The 19,080-nt window shown below is 41.3% G+C and overlaps 2 protein-coding genes across 2 annotated transcripts; one reads left to right on the top strand and one right to left on the bottom strand.

Moving 5' to 3' along the window:
* Nucleotides 1–301: 301 nt before the first annotated feature.
* Nucleotides 302–6,926, top strand: tmem184c (transmembrane protein 184C). Its single transcript, XM_053418367.1, has 10 exons — nt 302–925; nt 1,887–2,017; nt 2,103–2,139; nt 2,305–2,510; nt 3,381–3,455; nt 3,557–3,650; nt 4,005–4,117; nt 4,227–4,326; nt 4,479–4,650; nt 4,751–6,926. The coding sequence occupies exons 1-10, from the start codon at nt 800–802 to the stop codon at nt 5,059–5,061; spliced, it is 1,365 nt and encodes a 454-aa protein (XP_053274342.1). The 5' UTR covers nt 302–799; the 3' UTR covers nt 5,062–6,926.
* Nucleotides 5,736–18,209, bottom strand: prmt9 (protein arginine methyltransferase 9). Its single transcript, XM_053418366.1, has 13 exons — nt 17,849–18,209; nt 16,823–17,022; nt 16,257–16,405; nt 15,895–16,131; nt 15,556–15,723; nt 15,362–15,464; nt 14,607–14,716; nt 14,298–14,490; nt 13,271–13,454; nt 10,657–11,347; nt 10,390–10,543; nt 8,172–8,294; nt 5,736–7,592 (listed from the first exon to the last, which is right to left on the bottom strand). Exons 2-13 carry the CDS (start codon nt 17,018–17,020, stop codon nt 7,359–7,361), a joined length of 2,544 nt encoding a protein of 847 aa, XP_053274341.1. The 5' UTR covers nt 17,021–17,022; nt 17,849–18,209; the 3' UTR covers nt 5,736–7,358.
* Nucleotides 18,210–19,080: the final 871 nt, after the last annotated feature.

Below are 19,080 nucleotides of genomic sequence, written 5' to 3'. Positions count from 1 at the left end.
ATATGATGAAAATATGCATATATGTATAAATATACAAATACAAAAAAAAAAAAAGCTGCATGTGTAAAGGAGGAAATATTTAATCAGCAGTTTCAGGGGAAAGAGTTGAAGTTATTTAACTTATTATTTGTTGGTCTCAATGGAGCTGCGGAGATAGCCAACTTCCGGTTTATGACGTCACCGTGGAAGACAAGCGACTCTGTTTGCCTATTGGTCAACTTCCTTTCAACAAACCAATCAGCTTAGAGAATACGGGCGGACCTTTACCAACCGCCAATTAACATCTTAGGAAGAAGCGGGTGTGGGCGGGACTTTGTTGCGAATAACAGGAAGTAGCAACTCAACAGGAATTAGTTTTCTGGAAACTTTTACCGTCAAACGCAAACAAAGGCTTGAATCTAAAAGACTAAACTTGTGTGTAGGAAGTGAGATCACGTGTCAGACTAGTGTTTTATCAGCCGGTGTTAGATACTGAGACACTCGACGCTTCCGGGGCCGAGGGTCATCGTCTGTGTTTGTTTACATGGAGTCAAACAGCTGACCAGCTAGCAGTTAGCTGCGTAGCTCAGTGGAACCGAGTCACACGAGCTGTTACATCGTCTCCATGAATGAAACTAAACTCCGGAGGACGAGGTAACACACATTCTCTAACAGGGAAGCGGTGGTTCTAGGTCCAGGTGATCTGCTGGAAGTGTGACTGTGATGCGACGCTAGCGAGCAGCGTTAGCAGGGTCCTGCCAGACCAGCGAAGAAGAAGTTGTTTGTGCCGCTGAGCCTCGGGCCAGCTCCGGAGGCCCCGATGTGCAACATACCGTGTTCCTGCGGGAACTGGAGGAGGTGGATCCGGCCGCTGGTCGTGGTCCTGTACATCCTGCTGCTGCTGGTGGTCCTGCCACTGTGCATCTGGGAGCTGCAGAAGTCTGCGGTCAGTCTCCAGCTGTCAGTGTATTTGTTATGTACATGTTGTTTCCTCTGCTGTCTGGGAGTCCTGTTGGATCAACAGACAGACAGACAGACAGACTGACAGATAGACAGATATATACACAGATAGATAGATAGACACTTTACTAATACAGAGAACGATTTACGAGGTTAAATGTAACTTAAATTGTACTTATATACAGTTTAAGGTTCTTCCAATTTACTTGAATGAAGTTATACCAATTCTGCTTCACATTTGTCAGAGGGAAGGATTTTTTATTTTTACCCAACTGCATTTCTTTCCTAAGAATTCACCTACAGTACATTCCGACCTTTAAATGACATTGGAATCTTAATGTTCTTGTTCATTGTGTCTGTCTCTCAAACAAGACAGGCTTGCAGGGCAACATAACTGGGCCTAATCAACTTTAAACACACTCATTTGACCGTGGATGTCGTAGAGTACATTCTGTTAATAACGCTTTACTATTCCTTCAAATACATTGCAATTTTATTTAGAATACAATAATCTGAGTACAACTTCCACCCATGACTCACTTATACATAGGGTTGGGAAATAAAGGCACTATAAACAATGAACACAACACAATACAATCTTCTTCAATAAAAAGTTAACATAAGTCCAATATATATGGATATAATGCATTGTGAATGCATTGAGGAAGTATAACACATAATTTATGTTTCTCAGATTCCTTTGTATTTGTCATTCTCCGCTTTCAGAGAATAGTTTAAAACCACAACATTCACCCAGGAGCAGAAACTGTCTATATCGTGATAATTATCAATATCAACTGATGTGAAAATATTGAATGGAATATAATAGCCTTTATTTATCTATTTGGGCGTATCTTCCAGCGCTAATATAGAATCTGGGTGGACAAAGTGCTGGGTTGCATAGCCTCACATTAACATGTTGACTGTTTCTCTCCATGTAATGGCAGGTTAGCACACACAACAAAGCATGGTTCATTGCTGGGATATTCGTCTTCATGACCATACCCATATCATTATGGGGCATTCTTCAGCATCTGGTTCACTACACTCAGCCGGAGCTTCAGAAACCTATCATCAGGTAAACATGTCAACAAGCACGTCGTCTGCCATGATCAGAAGAAACAGCCTTTTTTGTAATGCACGTGTTTTCGTGATTTTTATAGAATATTATGGATGGTCCCAATCTACAGCCTGGACAGTGTAAGTTGTATATTCTATACTCAAATCCATTCACCAAATCACCAATCATTTTGGCTGAGACTTGACCTAAAGTAGAAACACTGAGAGAATGTTGCTTTATGCATTGTGTTTCTTGAAATTTAATATTTTCCCTTCTCTCCATGTGATCACGCTTTTTTTTCTCAGTGGCTGGCACTGAAATACCCCAGCATAGCGATCTATGTGGACACATGCCGAGAATGCTATGAGGCCTACGTCATCTACAACTTCATGACCTTCCTGCTCAACTACCTGGAAAACCAGTACCCGAGCCTGGTGCGGATGCTGGAGGTTCAGGAGCAGCAGAAACACCTGCCTCCTCTCTGCTGCTGCCCACCATGGCCGATGGGAGAGTAAGTTCTCTTTAGAATAAAACCACTTTTACAGTGAGGATTCATTTATTTACAAACATCCATTTTACACTAGACTGGATGCTACTAAATGTTCTCCTCTTATATTACTACCCTGTTAGACTGCTCGTATGAAGAGTTCTGACTTACTTCTCTATACATCATGGATTTATCAGTTTTATTATGAGTCTTCCTGCAAACCTGAGGGTATACAACATTAGCACATCAGGTATAACTTGATTTCAATGAGGTTTTGGTTTTAAAGTTCAGAAACGATGAGTGACTAAGAGATAGGCGGGTGATTATTTTATTTATTGTGCGGCTGTTTGTTAGGCACAGAAATGTTCAAATGTTGAGATGAATGTGTCCTTTTTTTCTTGAAGGAAACAAATCAATGAGAGTCACCAGCTTCAAATTAGCCGCAGTCTGGCAACATCAGTAACTGGTTAACGTGTCTGTGTGTAGTTCATTCTGTCTGGAGGTTTTTCCTTCTCTCTTTTTTTTTTTTACACAAGAATCAGTTTGTTTCTTAAAAACTAAAGGAGAACAAACATTTAACAATTTCTTAAGGTCATCTGCATTAGTCTCATCTATTAAACATATTTTATAATGCTCCCCCTGTCATTTCTAACCCTTTACAGTAGTGTGGCATTTAACACGTGAATTTCAAAGCTCATCACTGAAAAAGATGTTGAGGAAAACTCCACAGTTGATTGTTTATATTTGTTTTCATTTCACTCACATGCCTCAAATTTACCACATTTCTTACGACCATTCGTGTTTTGTGTATTTGATCGATGGATCTTCACTTATTTCGATTTAAATCTTGTTTGCCAATATCTTTCTAACTCAAGTCACATGTTTGTTCTGCAGGGTTTTACTGTTGAGATGCAAATTGGGAGTGTTACAATACACAGTCGTAAGACCTGTCACAACAGTGATTGCCTTGTAAGTAAACTCTTAATTTAACTCTTGTTAATCAAACGATAGTATTTTTGCTCATTTAATTTGTATTGATGTCGGTTGTGGCTGTTTATTCTTCCACCCAGAATCTGTGAGCTGTGTGGAGTGTATGATGAAGGAAATTTCAGTTCCACAAATGCTTGGACGTACCTGGTCATCTTCAACAATATGTCACAACTGGTAATAATGAAACCGTCTTTTTTCCTCAGGACAAGGTGGTTATGTTTTCACCTCTGTCCGTTTGCCTGTTGGTTTGTTTGTTTGTTTGTTTGTCTGTCAGCAGGATCATGAAAAAAGTACTGATCAAATTTCCATAAAACTTGGTTGAAGGATTGGACATGGGCCAAGAAAGAATAGATACAATTTTGTTGTGCATCTGGAAAAATGTCACCTATTCACATGGATCTTGTTTCCCTTTATTTGTTGCGCCTATTCTAGTTGTTATGGGACTATATAGAACCGTACATACTGGTGTACAGTTGTATATAAAAAATTTGAGTAGTCTGATGTTTTGTCTTTCATCTCTTGATCTAGTTTGCCATGTACTGCCTGGTGCTGTTCTACAGAGCCCTGAGAGAGGAGCTGGGTCCAATCAAACCCGTGGGCAAATTCCTGTGTGTGAAGATGGTGGTGTTTGTCTCTTTCTGGTAATTACTTGTTTTTTTTAAATTTATTAAAAGAAACTTATAATTTCTTTAAAGAAATTCAGATTTTGTGTCGGGCCGTGATGTGACGACTTTCTTTGTAAACTCTCAGGCAAGCCGTGTTCATTGCTCTGCTGGTGAAGGTGGGAATCATTTCAAAGGACCGCACATGGGAATGGAAAAGTGTGGAGGCTGTCGCTACTGGATTGCAGGTGGGCAAAATCTTGTGTAGTTGAAAAAGAGGTGACAATAATTTTTAAGGAAATAGAATAAATGGAAACTTTTTTTCCTTTCACACAAGTTGATATCCGAGTTTGGTTTTTACTTCCTAACTACAACACAACTACTGTCCTGTTTCCTTCAGGATTTCATCATATGTGTGGAGATGTTTCTGGCAGCTATTGCCCATCACTACAGCTTCACTTACAAGCCTTACATCCAGGAGGCTGAGGAGGGCTCGTGCTTTGACTCTTTCTTGGCAATGTGGGACATATCTGATGTCAGAGCAGACATTTCTGAACAAGTCCGCAATGTTGGTAAGTGCCTACTAGCTGCTCGTGTATTTTGACAGCTTTGTAAATATATCTGGCCCTGAGGAGAATGGACAGACATTTTCTTTTGGTTTGTCACTGACAGGGAGAACAGTTATGGGTCGTCCGAGGAAGTCTTACTTCGGCGAGGCGGAGAGCGATGGCGAGCGATCTGGCTTGCTCTCGTCGGCCTCCCAAGACGCCATCACCGAGGCGGCATCCGACCCAGTGTCGCCCAACGGTCAGTACCAGGGCCTGGGGAGAACCCTCACGCCTCACTCTCGGTCGGCTCCCGCTGGGCTCAGCTCGGTCCCATGGGACGAAGGGTATGAAGCTCGACCTGAAGACACCCCGGAAGAAGACCGGGCCGACCAAAGCACAGACCCGGCGGAGGGAGATCTCATCGTGATCACTTAGCCCAACATCAGAGCTGATGTCACCAACAGACTCTACCAGACATGGTTGGGCAGGACCCAATTAACGCCTTGCCACTTTCCTGCAGACATTACGTAACTGATTCAACAGCAAAGGGTACATCCGCCAAGTAGCTGTAGACGTTTGCCAGCAGAGGCAAAGCTAGATGGACCTCTCTGCCAGTGACAGCTCCGTGAATGTTCAGTGGAGTTATGGCTTAATGATTTGTAGGTAACAAGCATTTTAGCCAGTTCGCATATTATTATGCCTCATCAAGCTATGCCAGAATGTTTTTTATCCACTTTTATTGGGAAAGACTGGTTGGTCTGTTTTATCACGTGTCCCAAAGAGCCCGGTCTGTTGTGCTCCTTAAGGAGAGTCTACATGAAACCTCCTGAAGTCCCAGTGAAGCATGTATCTACGTGTCAGTGCTTTCATGCTACAATCTCAAAATGTGACAGAAATATGCAACTCGTGAAAGACAAATGTTACCTTCACATTATGTCTGAAGACTGAAGCACATTAGCAGAACAGAACCGTCTTTTTTTTCTTTAACTTAACCAGTTGAGGATGGAGAAGTTCAAGAAAAAATTCAGAATTAGTATATAAGCATTACAGTGAAATTAAAGCAAGGGCTGGTAATCTTGGAAAAAGAAGCAGGAGCAGGCTACACATACATTCCCCACCCGTCAAAGCTCTAAAACACATTATCGCACAACTGCTAGAAGCTAATTTTTCCACGAGTCACTCACTAACTTGCTGTGAGAGCACGTGCAGGTCCAGATGAAGTGATTGGTCGTGTTTATTATAGTCCTGCGAGGGCCACAGACACAGAGGAATTCGAAAAAATAAGATAAGTAGTTCAGAAACAACCAATCCAATCATCCAGTATCTGCATCCAATCGTGCTTTTGTGAAAGTATAAAGATGCTGAGCAGGTATTGGATGTTTTGACGTGAACGAAAGTGATGTGACTTCTATGCTATGACCTTTGCGGTGACCGGATTATAAACACAACTGACCCGGGAGAATAACACGAAGGGCGATCACCCTCCAGTAGAAATAGTGTGATCAGTGTCAAAGCACATGGAAGCTGTTTTGGTGGCTCAACACCTTACTAAGACACTTTATGTTGTTTTTGTTTTCATTGTTTGTCTGTTGTGTGTTTGTTTATCCCAGAGGGAACAGGTGAAAAGAGCAGAAGCACCAAGTTATTAAGATGCACAGTTGAGATTTAACTTTATCAGTGGGAAAAGATAAACTGGGGATTTGTAGGTTTTCCTACTGGAAAAACCGTGTCCTTACTGACAGTGTGACACCATGACAGTGTCTGTATCAATACAGTGCATTTCCTATGGGTTTTATTAGATACTAGGAGTACAGTCCAAGTATTAATACAATATACATATTCAGCATGAAACTGTACAATCAAGCACATTCTACTAAATTCCTATCAATGCTTTAATGCATAGACATACGGCTTGTTCTATGTGCTCATGGAACTAATCCATCCACTACATTCATCTGTTAATATGTGAAGAGGTTTTCCATCCACCTTTTAGCCTTTTAACGAACTTTGCACCTAAGCCATTGATTTTACCTATTGATTCTACTTGGCGTATTTTGTGACTTACATGGATATGTGCAGGGATGTTTGATGTACAGTGGATATCAGGTTGATCCGTCAGTAAATACGTAAATGTATGATATCGACAGTCTGGTCCGTGTCCAGCTGAAACATGCTGCATTGCCTTATGGGATTTATTTCTTATTTTGTCATAAAACTGTCAGGATCACATCAGAGGAATTTGTTTTCACAGGTTAATTTGAATTCATCTTCTGTCTCGTCAATAAATCAGATTAACTAAAGTTTGCTCATGTTTTTCATTTATTAAGAAAATTGCCACATTTATTGTTGCCTTTTTTTATTTATAACCACAAACAATCTTTACAAAATCAACTGAAATCAGGCGACAACTATGATATTTATATTATATACTTACAAATAGTATATTCATAAGTATAAACTATAAATGTCCTGATACCTGGAACAATTTACAAATAAAAACAGGACTTGAACGTTCAATGCTGAACTTTAATGGTTGTGATGGAGCAGCTTCGGGTCATGCAGGTTTCTACTCAATCTCAGAACAGAGACTGATATTACATTTATTTAAAAAAACAAAACACTGAAATCTTCTTGTGGTATTAAAAAATACCCAGAAGTGAATGCATAGTAATTTAATGCATTTCCCTATAAAGCTTGTGACAACAATCTAAAATGAAGCTACAACCGGGTTATTACTGAGTCTGCTCATTGACTACATGTGCTGATATGGAGATGGTGCTCTTGTGAAGCTTCACAGCCAGAAGGACCCAGTCTCCAGCCTGTACCTGCAGGGGCTGCTGCAGCACAGCGGCCGCCTGCTTCCAGTGAGAGTTCTGGCTCAGGGTGCTGATGCTGATCTCCTGGTCCAGGTGGATTTGGTACCAGAAGGGAATTGCTGTTATTCTGCCGGAGGATGTAGCCTGGACCTGGAAAACACGGATCAGGGCTTTAAGAAGATACTTAATGGAACATGAGACAAGGTCCAATACTCAATTCCAGTCACTTCTAAGTCATTTTTAAATCAGGTTAAGAGGCGTAAGAGTAACTAAAGTAAAACTAAAGGTTGTGATTAGTGTTAGAAAAATATTTTTGATGCACAAAAACAGAGAGTTACAGACTATAAGTTTGAATTTCAGAAAATTCTGAAAGAGATGATATGCCCTCGTGCCTGGAAGAGCATCTCTGACCCAGAGCTTGAACATTTATTTCTTCACTTATTGATTTCTTTAAACTGCAGCTCCTCAGCCAATATAAAAAAAAAATGGTTTCTGGGCTGAATTCAGTCAAGAATAAAAAAGAGTGAAGTTATAAAGTAAAATTTGATGATTGTGTTGTTAGTTGTGACTCATACATTTCAGTTTTCTGGTGCTGAACATTCATGCAGGCAGCTCTGGGATGTTTTTTTTAAACTAAACTGGTTCAGTCACTGCACGAGGTCAAGCTTCAGCAGCTCTACAGTGTTAATTATACTCATTTCAATCACCCTGGTCCAACGGAGGCCTTACCTTGACTTCCCTGTTGGAGTAGTTTGCATTAGAGTCCATCAGGTCCAGAACAAAGAGCTCCACGGACTCACTGAGATGTCTGCACTCCAGAGTGGAAAAGTCCAGGAACACGTGGACTGGGACCTGGAGTACATGAGACATTTCAACAATGTTAGCAGGTTCTTTGCAGCAAGCTAATGCAACTTGGCTGATATGACCCTTTTAGACATAAAGTGTAAAATATCAAGCCTCAATTACATTTCTTTGTCAATTCTTTGCTCCTAAACATTGGCCTCTCTATCCACCACTCAAATCCATATTGGCCAGGCTCTAGAAAACCATATTTGTTCTCTTAAAACTCATAGAACAGATAGCTATTTAAAAAAAGAACAAAAAAGGCAGAGGAACACTTGAATGTATAGAAGGTGCAGAAGCTTTCTCACAAGCCAGCTTTCATCCACATTGGCTCTTAATTGTAGTGTCAGTGGCTAATCACTCGATGGTTGATTGATGCTGAGAAACTAATCTTCCACCTGAAACTCCCCCGAACTTGACTAAAGAGGCCGAGGCTTCGGGGCACCAGATGTAAAACGCAGAGGAGGGAATCAAAGTGGCGGCACGGAAAGGTGTCACGGTTTCCTTCACTGCAGAACAAAAGAATCTTTCCTCCTCCCTGTCACAGTTGTGTAGACCTCGGCGCCCGCGTTCTGATGTGCTTGATGTAATGTGTACTGATGGATTCAGGTAGGACTGTCTCGGGCAGAGCCGTGTGTTGTGTCTTGTGTGACAGTTGTGCTAGAAAAGGTCCCTCCACAGAGGGCTTCAAAGACGACATCTGTTAAAGCAAACGACCATCCCGCGTGGGGCCTGAGAAATTAGATCACAAACACGATCCTGGGAAAAAAAAACTAACTAACAGACCAAATAATAAAGGAAGAGAATTCAAAGGGATTTTCTGCAGCTTCTGTAAACCAGCTGGGAAACACACATCAAACAGTAAAGTCGGGCCTGGACCTCGGTGAATACCTTGTTCCACTCCACACACACTGAACAAGGTAGAAAACAAAGCAACTGGAATCAGAGTCCGTCTGATCATCTCCAGTCAAATCAAGTCAAATACAACCTGAGATTCTTATCGACAATTTTATTGCATCGCGCCGCGTGCCAATCATATTTAACAAACACCTCGGGCTACACATTTGCACCTAATCCACGGAATTTGAAAGTGAATGATGCAAGCGCACAAACACAGCGCAGTGTGTGTGAAGCCTGTCAATATTGACGGTTGCATCAGGAGCGCGAGATTGACGGTTGCATCAGGAACATGAGACGGAATACGAGAGACGAGCGGCCCGAGATGTTACAATGGGAAGATTTTTTTCAAACTCGTGTTCTGAAGACTGGAGAAGTTTCGGCTCAACAATAGCGGTGTAAGGGAGCAATGGGATTCTCTTTCAATTAAACGAGACGTCTCCAAACACAAGATCCCATTTAAAGTCACTATTTAATATTGGATTATATTTTGTTACTGAAATAATAATACAAAGTCCAACTCCAAGGTGAACAGAAGTATGAGCACTTGTTTTGTTTGGCTCTATAAGTATACTGAAATGCCTTCTACAGTCAAAGAATCTTAAAATTGAGTTAATATTCATATTTTTTCAATTTCTAGGGGTCAAAACTGTATGCATATTAATTTAATAGTAATATAGTAGATATAAAGTGGATATACAATAACCCGACTGATGTCATTGACACAAATATATGAGCCAATTTGGTACTTTTTACACCGATCTAACAATTTTAGTTTAGATTTCCCATTAATTAGGTGAATACACTTTACGTTTATTATATTTGAACATCAATATCATCCATCTCTGCCTGTTGAGACAAGACTTAAAACTGATTGGTTAGTTAGATTCAATGTCACCACTCCAGAGGTCAGAAGATTAAAACAAGAGCACTTTTCATTGGATGAAACCAGTAAACATATTTGCTTACCACATTTGTTATAAGTTATAGTTATAGCAGATGCAGTGGGTATGGCCTCGATGTTCAACTTTCATTTTGCAAACCAGCCGTCCACTAACAGGGATCTTACACATCAGTCAGTGTTGTTACTGTTTGCATGTTGATTGGCTGAACTAACATCAACAGAGTACCTCATGTTATTATATATCAATACCACAAATAAGTGAACGTGGATACACAGCAGCTTACTGTACGTTGGTGAACTTACAGTGAACTGGTTGATGAAGGGAGCGATGTTGAATCCCAGTGTCGGCTCCTGACCCTGGACGGCGCTCTCCAGCAGCAACATGTCCGACTCCACCAACATCCCATACACCTTGATCCTCTGTGGGAAGATGTGTCCTCCTTCCTCCAGCAGACACCTGGTGCAGTTCATCACATGGTTAAGTGTCTTCAAATAGTATCCATAAATATACAAAACTACCATAAATGTAATAACCCAAAACACAACCAAATGTTTGCCACTTCCTCTTACCTGGCCAGTGACGCCTTCTCCATCAGCTTCTGTCGGATCAGACCACAGGTCTCCACACAGTCCAGGATGATGGCAGTCCACAGCTTCTCCCTGGACGGCCTCTTCAGCATCCCGTGCTCGTCGTCCACGTTGTTGAGCCAGAACTCCAGATGCTTTTCTGGGATGTTATTGGAGTGAGCCAGTCTCTTTAACACTTCCTGTTGCTTCTTCTTCTCCACGGAGCTGTAGGCCTTCACGTGACCGTGACTTGCAGCGATGAAGGAGAGCAAGGAGAAGCCCTCCGACACGTCCAGCACGTACAGCAGGTCACTGGAGTCTGTGGGTGGAGCTGGGTCAGCCTGGCCCGACTGAACGCTTTGGCATTTCATCTTCAGCCGAGATATGAGTTTCCCAAACGCAGTGGAAAACTTGTGGTGGTAATCCTCATTGTTCACCAGGGCCATTTCTGCACATTCCAGCATGCAGAAGTCTTTAGGGGGATCCTGGCCGGTTTGAAGGCAGGCTAATGCGCTGCACAGTTCGGCTTCTGGGTTCGGGACTGAAACGGGATTCCCAGAGATCTTGGAGTCGTGACGCTTGTCCAGTCGGATTTCGTGGTCGTCCCTCAGCACCGCGACGCTGCAGAGCCTCAGGTAGGCGTCTCGGCAGGAGACCTCCACAACCAGCTTGTCTCCGGGTTTCAGGACAAAACCTGAGGAGACAATAAAGGAAACAATTGACCAAACCGTATTTTAATGGAACAATGTAAGATGTGGGTTTTAAATCAAAGCGTTTCTTGGTCCAGTAAAAAGACCCAGGCCCACAGCAGCAACTCTTCATACTGTCAGATTTATAGTTCATTTATCATTCACATAGAGATATTAAAATAGTTTGTTTGTTTATTAAGTTGCTGTATTACTGAACATAAAGTTTGTTTTGGGGTAAATACCTAATATCATGTATTGTATCTGCACATGCGTCGAAATATTTCAAATATCAAACCCTGGAGTTATGTGAAGGGAACTAAAGGGTTTACAACTGCTGTACAGAAATAGAAAATTAACAATAAAAGCTCACGATAATAACAATAGTTATTCATTATGTAACATAACGCATTTGGAGTTTTGAACTGGAATGAAAGATGAATCCCTGATAACATTTTTAAATCGTTGTAGAAATAGAGTGAGGAGGCGGAGGGGGAAAGGAAAATACAGAAGGCAAAGAGGAGAGGAAGGGAGAGCAAACCCCACGGAGAAATGAGATTCAGGGGACGGGGGGGGGGCACAGAGAGGATTCCTACAGGAATAACATCTGTTCATGTCTTCATGTCAGCGCGCTGCTCGTCAGAGGCATTTGGGAGAAATGCATATTTATTGCCTATAAGAATTTCATGAACACTAAAGCGTGTCACAGGCGATCACGGCACACACGTCACCGCGGCCGGGAAGCGGATGTTGGTGATCACCGGGAAAGGTGGCGGCTCCCTCGACGCTGCCCGAGCCAATTAGCAGCGCGGGGGAAACGCTGCCGAGCTCTGTCTGCGAGAGGAGGCGCCTCGTTGCCAACTGGAACATGTCACCTCGTGTCAGCAGGTATTACGCTCACAGCTGCCTGGCTCTTATAGCAGAGCAAAGACTTGGGAGAGCTGTTTAGGAAATTTGGCAACTTTAATTTGATATAATTAAAACAATTGAAGAATGCTGAAGGCTTTCAATTTAAGATCCCAACGGTTACATCTGCCTTCTGGTTTCATGCACCACACGCTTGAAAGCATGACCCGGTCTTTGCTTGTTTAAAGATCAGATTTCATAGGTTAGATTAAACATGGTTTTTATTTTCAATGATTCACTTTTGCCATTGATTCCTGTACGTTTGTATTTCTGTTCTTCTTTTAATCTGTGTATTATTATGTTTTTTATATTTGTCCCTATTTTTATTTATATTTGAAACTATTATTTCACTGTTGCCCATCTTGAGTGGGACTCCCTGAGTGGGACCTTCCTGTCAAATAAAATATAAATAAAAAATATGTATATTTACCTTGGTGTTAAATTATAGCTTTTTATATATTATAGTAAGATAAATATGGTAAAGTCAAAATCAATATAGTAACTACAGTAAACTATATTGTAAATAATAGCTTTATTGCCATAGTTCATACATGTGTTAGTTTTATACTAACGTGGAAAAGTTATTTCTAATTTTTTACATATATATATTATTTTAATTGGGTCTTAATTTTAAAATCTAAGTAAATGTAATTTTAAATTGCCATATTTTATCAGCTTTTTAAGAAGATACATTTATATGTGCAATCGTGATTTACAGTAAACAATTCCCAGTAAATAGTAAAAGTAGTAATGATTGGGCTACAATATAACCTCAGAGTATATCTGTCATAACTGACAGAGATACAAAGAATCCAGGATATGACAAACACTGCCCTCATCTGATACAACATGGAAGTGCATGACAGACGGGAGTAGAGAATACAGGCAGGCTGATATAAACAAGCTTGGTTTTAAACTAAAATCTGACTCGCCAGAAGTTTGAAACTATAATCTGTATATATAAATATATACAATTGTAAATGTGGTCTCTTGTGTCTCTATTGGTTTATCTTGGTGTATCTTACCCGTAGCGCTGTGGAAGGGATAGATGGCCTGTTCCCAGCAGGTGTCCTCCTGAGGTCCAGTAGACAGACTGCTCTCTTCATCCAGGTGGAGCTGGAACCACACGGCCAGAGCATCCAGCTCCCCCTCCTTGATGACGGGCAGGTAGAGCTCCTGAACCTCCCTGGAGCTCAGGCCCTCAAGGTCCTACAGGTCACCATCATACAACAACAACAACACAGCAAAGTTACAGACACATTAAAAAAATTACATATTTATATAAATAATATTGAATATATGTGTCTAGCCTGATCAGACCAATATGTTTTCTTTGTGTTACAGAGGGCCAAAGCTAACACAGTCAAATCTAACCTCACTGGCTCGTTGCAAATCACCCAAACTACATCAAAATCTCAGAAAATAAATAGCACTGGGAAGGTGAGGAAAATATCAGGACCCCTACATTCGGGAGATTAAACTTAAGCTGGGTTTATCTGATTCACCAGACCTCTCTGCTAAAGGGAGTTTGCGTCACAGACTGAAGACTGTTTCACAGCTCTTTAATAAGGGTTCTGTAATAAGGGTTCTGTAATAAGGGTTCTGTAATAAGGGTTCTGTAATAAGGGTTCTGTAATAAGGGTTCTGTAATAAGGGTTCTGTAATAAGGGTTCTGTAATAAGGGTTCTGTAATAAGGGTTCTGTAAGGCTACATTTTCCTGCAAGTCCAGTCTTCACGTGAAGGAATAAATGCGAGACAAATGCAATGTTTCCAGTCTGCCAGATGTGAACTGGGAGTTCATAAATCAGATTATCCTGCAGGCTCCCAGCTGAATAATAAGAGGCCACTTGTTTGGAATATTTCAGGCTGTGAGGAAGTTGGTTTATTAGTTTCATGGGACTAACAGACATGTGGTCAGGACAATAAATATTTGTCTCATTATTTCATTATTCTACTTGACACCAGCCATAAAATAAACACGGAATAAAGTCAAAACTTGTTTAAATGGATAGAACACACATACACACAGAGCCAACACAGATTTTGCTCACCTGCACATTATTGAAATCGATGTTGAAGGCTGTGAAAGGCTCTGTGAGAGGTTTGTATCCTCCTGGCAGACGGCTCAGTCTCTCTGTGGTGTACGGCTCCATGGAGTCGTCTGGCTCAGTGCTGCAGCTCACTGGACTCCGCAGCTGCCCGGCTGCAGCCATGGACAGACCTCCCACCTCGGACACACACTGCCTGTACACACACAAACAACTTACATATGAGGTTCAGACTACTTGTACTGATGCTTCAAAAGAACTGATCAGGAAAACACATCTTATCTGACACAGAATACAGAGATGGAGGCCTACCTGTGATGCCGGCGGATCTCACTGCACTCGACAGCCATACCAAACACAGTGGCTCCAGCAGGGATGACCCGTCCGGTCGCAGACTGTTCCCTGAATTCATTCTCACCTCTCTTTAGGGAAAGAAATACATGATTTTAATGATTAAGCCTATTAGGACTCTTTAATGGCACCAATGCAACATGCATGTTAACTGAACGTCACATCTGCTGGACACTGAAAGGAGAAACGACCTCTAAACCTATATGTTGTCAGAGGTTGAATATGGCCCAAATAAAAACTGAACCAACATCCTGTCACAACATCTATTGCCTCTCAACGTGCCATGAATATGAATTTCTATTGTTTAAAGGGGAAGTATTATATATACATTTATATTGACTTACTTTATAACAAATTTAACTTTATTTAGTGGTTTAGGTGAAACCTGCACATCTTTTCAACCAGAGTACCAAGAGATATTTTGCCCAAGACCTGCCTTCAACTTGCAGGTTAATGAAATGTTTGCAAAGCAGCTTTTTACAGAGAAACTTTGAAATCTTTCTCTTTTTGAAATAATAAATTATGTATACTTTTTTTTGGACTTTATGATACCAAAACATTACATCGCCTCGTCTCTTGATTCTCCAGGCGCCCACCCACCACCTGTTTTTAATATATTTATTTAGCTTCACAGTGACCTTTTCAGGATCTTCATGCCCATGAGAGTTCTGTGCGTCAGTAACGAAGAGGCGTTTGTGCTGAAGAACTGAAGTTACCTTTGGAGGCAGCAGGAGGTGGTGCCAGGCATGAATGAGACTCTCTATGATGCCCTCTCCAAACAACCCTGCATCCACTGTCTCCGTCACCACCAAGGACACCCTGAGAAAAACAAAACACACATGTATAAATTTCACATCAGCTCGAATGAAGATGGAGATGCGGAGGCTGTGAGATCAAATCCAAACTGCACCTGTGGGGGATGTCCTTTGGTACTTCCATCTCCAGAGATTTCAGGTGAAGGATCTTGATGCTGCCTTCCATTCCATTGGCCGTCACCACCTCACAGGCCAGCTCGTACATCGTCTTCGACAGCTCGCAGGCGTACACCTCGGCAGCCCCGGCCTTCTTAGCACACATACTTTACAAAGAGGACAGGAAATCAGTACAAGAATATATGTATGTTAAAACACAGGTTGAATTCTTGCTGTAGCAAAAAAGAATTGAGAATTCAAGCTCTAACTTTTAAATAAAAGTCACGACAAAACTTAAAAACCAAAAAGTTTCCAAATTCTCGTGGAACATTTCTCACCCGAGGATCCCAGTGCCAGTGCCTATGTCAAGCACAGTGTGGCAGCCGTTCTGAACCGCCTTCTGAATGGCTTGCTGGTATTTCTGGTTCCTCCTGTGGTCGTTGAGCATTAGGAAATGCCAGCGCTCCACCAGCCAGTTGGCCACACGGTAGAAGTTCTCCCGGGCTTCTGGGTAATCCGGTCTCAGCTTTAAGGCTTTGTGGAAGTGACCTGCAGCTTCGTCTCTAAATCCCATCCTGGATGATCAAAGAGGAGCCAAAATAAAGACAAAAACCCATGAGCAGATGCTTTAACTTACTAATGTCAAAACTAAATTACGCTCTGGAATTACAAGGAGTGTTCCCACAGTGCAGGAGCCCACCTGAACAGCTGTTCACCCATGCTGTTGAGGATGACCTCGTCCGCAGGGAAAAGCTCCAGTGCTTGTTCGTAACAGTCGAAAAGTTCCTGGATACGTCCCACAGAGTCCAGCTCCTCTGCCCATTTGAACAGAGTGAACCTGAAGGACTCCTGGAAGAGAGATGTCACAAAAGTTTTAGTTACGCAGTTAAAATCCGAACACTAACGCTATATCTTAAATCACTATGAGCTAATCTCACTATATTTCCCTGCATTTCATTTCAGTGTCTCAGTTCTGTGTGTTCAAATGTATCCACTATATTGTCCCCTTAAATAAATAAAAGTACACTCTGGCTATCCCTTTGTATTTTACATAATATGAAATGATCATTAATTGACTCAACATCTATTTCTAGAAAGGAAATATCATGATCGTGAATTACTTATATATTACTATTAGAGAAAGCAGTGAAGGAAAGAACAAGCGATCGCACACACAGCAAACGACTGTGCGATTGTGGTTTTGTGTTATCAGTGCAGCGAGTGTGCACACAGACTGGATTTGTGAGTAAAGCAAACAGTCATCACCTTTGCAATGTCCTTAAACAAGGGTGCGAGGTTGAGGACCAGGAGGTAGTGGACAAACGCAGTTCCATAGTCCTGGTTGAACAGGCACTGCTGGGCACTTTCCAGGGAACTCGAGACCAGCTCGTTCCTGGCCGGGTCCTCTCTGCGGCGCCTCCTGGGTCTCCTGCTGTGCCTCGGCCTTGCACTGGCATTAGGCATCCCTTGAGAAAATACAGACAACGAGTAAAGCTTGAGACGTTTTATAAGAGGTAATTATGACAAATAGAGCCAGGACTACACGGAGCTTTAGCAACTAGTCAGGCAGAAAAACCTGCAAGTCTGAGTTCTTCCTAAGCAAAACTTCCAAAAGTTAAAGTCCCAGCATCTCAATTGGGCAATTTCTCTGCTTTTTCTTGGCTTAACATTATGGGAAATTTTATAAGATATCTGGAGACTCTTTTGTTTTCAGACTAAACTATTTATTGACAGAGAAAATAGTTCCTGGAGTTATTAGATAAGAAAATTATCATTAGCCACAGCCCTTGTTCCATTGAAAACACTGTACTGTTCAGCTCATAACCATGAAAGGTAGTTTATTCTGGGAGAAAAAAAATATAACAAAAACAGATGAAAAGTAAGAAAATAAAATACACGAATGCGTTCACGAATAATATTTGTTTTTCAAATTGTGAGATACGGGGACAAACCTTGTATTTCTCACTAAGACAACAGATACAAAACGTTTACATAAGAAGTCACGATTATAAGATATGAAGTCAGAATTATGAAAGTAAAATTATGGTTAAGTTATGGGTTGACTTGACTAAACTAATTATTATCACTGACATTCCCAATAATTATCACAATTATGTTTTTCTGCTAATATCCTAACTTTTCAAAGTCATAATAATTATAAAAATAACATCAACATGAACAGTTAACCTTACAAAGCCAGTTAAAAAAAGTTAATTACAAAAAAATAAAACCACAACAGACGGACTGAGAGCTGCTCGGTTCACCACAGACACGACTTGCACGAGGACTTACTGTGAGAGGGGTCAGGTCACCGGCTGCAGACTGCGGAGAAAGATACGTTTGTTTCTATTTCATCTATTTGCGTGTTTATCCCGCGAACACACACAGACGTTAACGTTGCGCTTCTGCCGTTAGCATCGCACCGAGCGGTTCTTCCTCCAGCAGCGGGATGCTAACAGTTAGCTCACATGGTAATAAAAACAACAGAGAAAAAGCAGCGATAACTCAGCCGCGTGTCACGAAACCGACATTTCTGATTTGTATCCACGTTGCATCTACACGCTGGTTGTTTGAAAACAACCACAAATCACATCTCTGCTGAGGATGAAGCTGCAGCTACCGTTCAACCAGAGGCGAGTCCGTGCGATTAAACCTTCCGACACGAACATGGAGCGAGCGATATGGTTCCGCCCCCCCCCCCCCCCCCCCCCCCGGGTGGTGAGGAAACATTCATCTACAGGTGACCACGTTGTAAATTGAAAAATGTCACATTAAAGGTAATTGACTGATGTTGTCTGATCTCTAAATACAAAGGTGTTTATCAGAATATCTGGTGGAGACAATATAATTGATGTAAACTACAGTATCTATGTGAAATGTCTCTTTAAATAGATTTGCATGATCTCCTGATGTGAAATAATATATTTCCATTTCCATTCACTGAGCTGAACCTGAAACTGTGGCCAACACTCATGGATATATTACAAGACCGTATAATGTATATTGTATGTAATTACAACAATAAGCCCCAGCAGAAAAAACTAACACAATGCACCAATAGCACCAGGCAGCATGGAAGCTCTGACAAGCATTGCATGCAGACAAGATCTTCTCTTTGAAATCCACCATTCAAAACACACTGTGCAATATCGATCTGCTTCTCTTTGGTCCCTGCCAATGTAGGAGCAGACGGGAATGAAGCTGTTGACATGTTCCAGTCACTTAAATTACAACCAGTAGACATGAGAATTGCACTAAGTAGGCCTGAGGGTAAAGCCATCATAAAGAGACACATGGACTTCCTCATTTAAAACATAAAACATTAGTTTGTATTGTCTAGATCCAGGGAAGATGAATCTATCACAGTGAAATAGTGCTTTATGTAAAATACGTCTGTCACACAATATTTATTATTTGTTAACTCAATAAAGGAACATGACCCTTAGTGATCCAGTGGCTCTTTTTTAACATGTGAATTGTGACGCTTTTATTAAATTTTTAATTTACTTACACCACAAATAAAC

The sequence above is a fragment of the Pleuronectes platessa genome, chromosome 3 (assembly GCF_947347685.1).
Source record: "Pleuronectes platessa chromosome 3, fPlePla1.1, whole genome shotgun sequence".
Lineage (NCBI taxonomy): Eukaryota > Metazoa > Chordata > Actinopteri > Pleuronectiformes > Pleuronectidae > Pleuronectes > Pleuronectes platessa.
The sequence above is the reverse complement of the archived record's forward strand: the minus strand, read 5'-3'. Positions and strand labels throughout refer to the sequence as shown.

What these genes read in the sequence shown, in the direction of transcription:
- prmt9 (XM_053418366.1), bottom strand. Translation starts at nt 17,020, where the DNA reads ATGCCTAATGCCAGTGCAAGGCCGAGGCACAGCAGGAGACCCAGGAGG. An exon ending in TGTTTAAGGACATTGCAAAG is followed by an intron (nt 16,406 to 16,822) that starts GTGATGACTGTT and finishes TCTCTCTTCCAG; the next exon opens with GAGTCCTTCAGGTTCACTCT. An exon ending in ACTCCAACAGGGAAGTCAAG is followed by an intron (nt 7,593 to 8,171) that starts GTAAGGCCTCCG and finishes CGTGTTTTCCAG; the next exon opens with GTCCAGGCTACATCCTCCGG.
- tmem184c (XM_053418367.1), top strand. Translation starts at nt 800, where the DNA reads ATGTGCAACATACCGTGTTCCTGCGGGAACTGGAGGAGGTGGATCCGG. An exon ending in CTTCAGAAACCTATCATCAG is followed by an intron (nt 2,018 to 2,102) that starts GTAAACATGTCA and finishes TGATTTTTATAG; the next exon opens with AATATTATGGATGGTCCCAA. An exon ending in GTCACAACAGTGATTGCCTT is followed by an intron (nt 3,456 to 3,556) that starts GTAAGTAAACTC and finishes TCTTCCACCCAG; the next exon opens with AATCTGTGAGCTGTGTGGAG.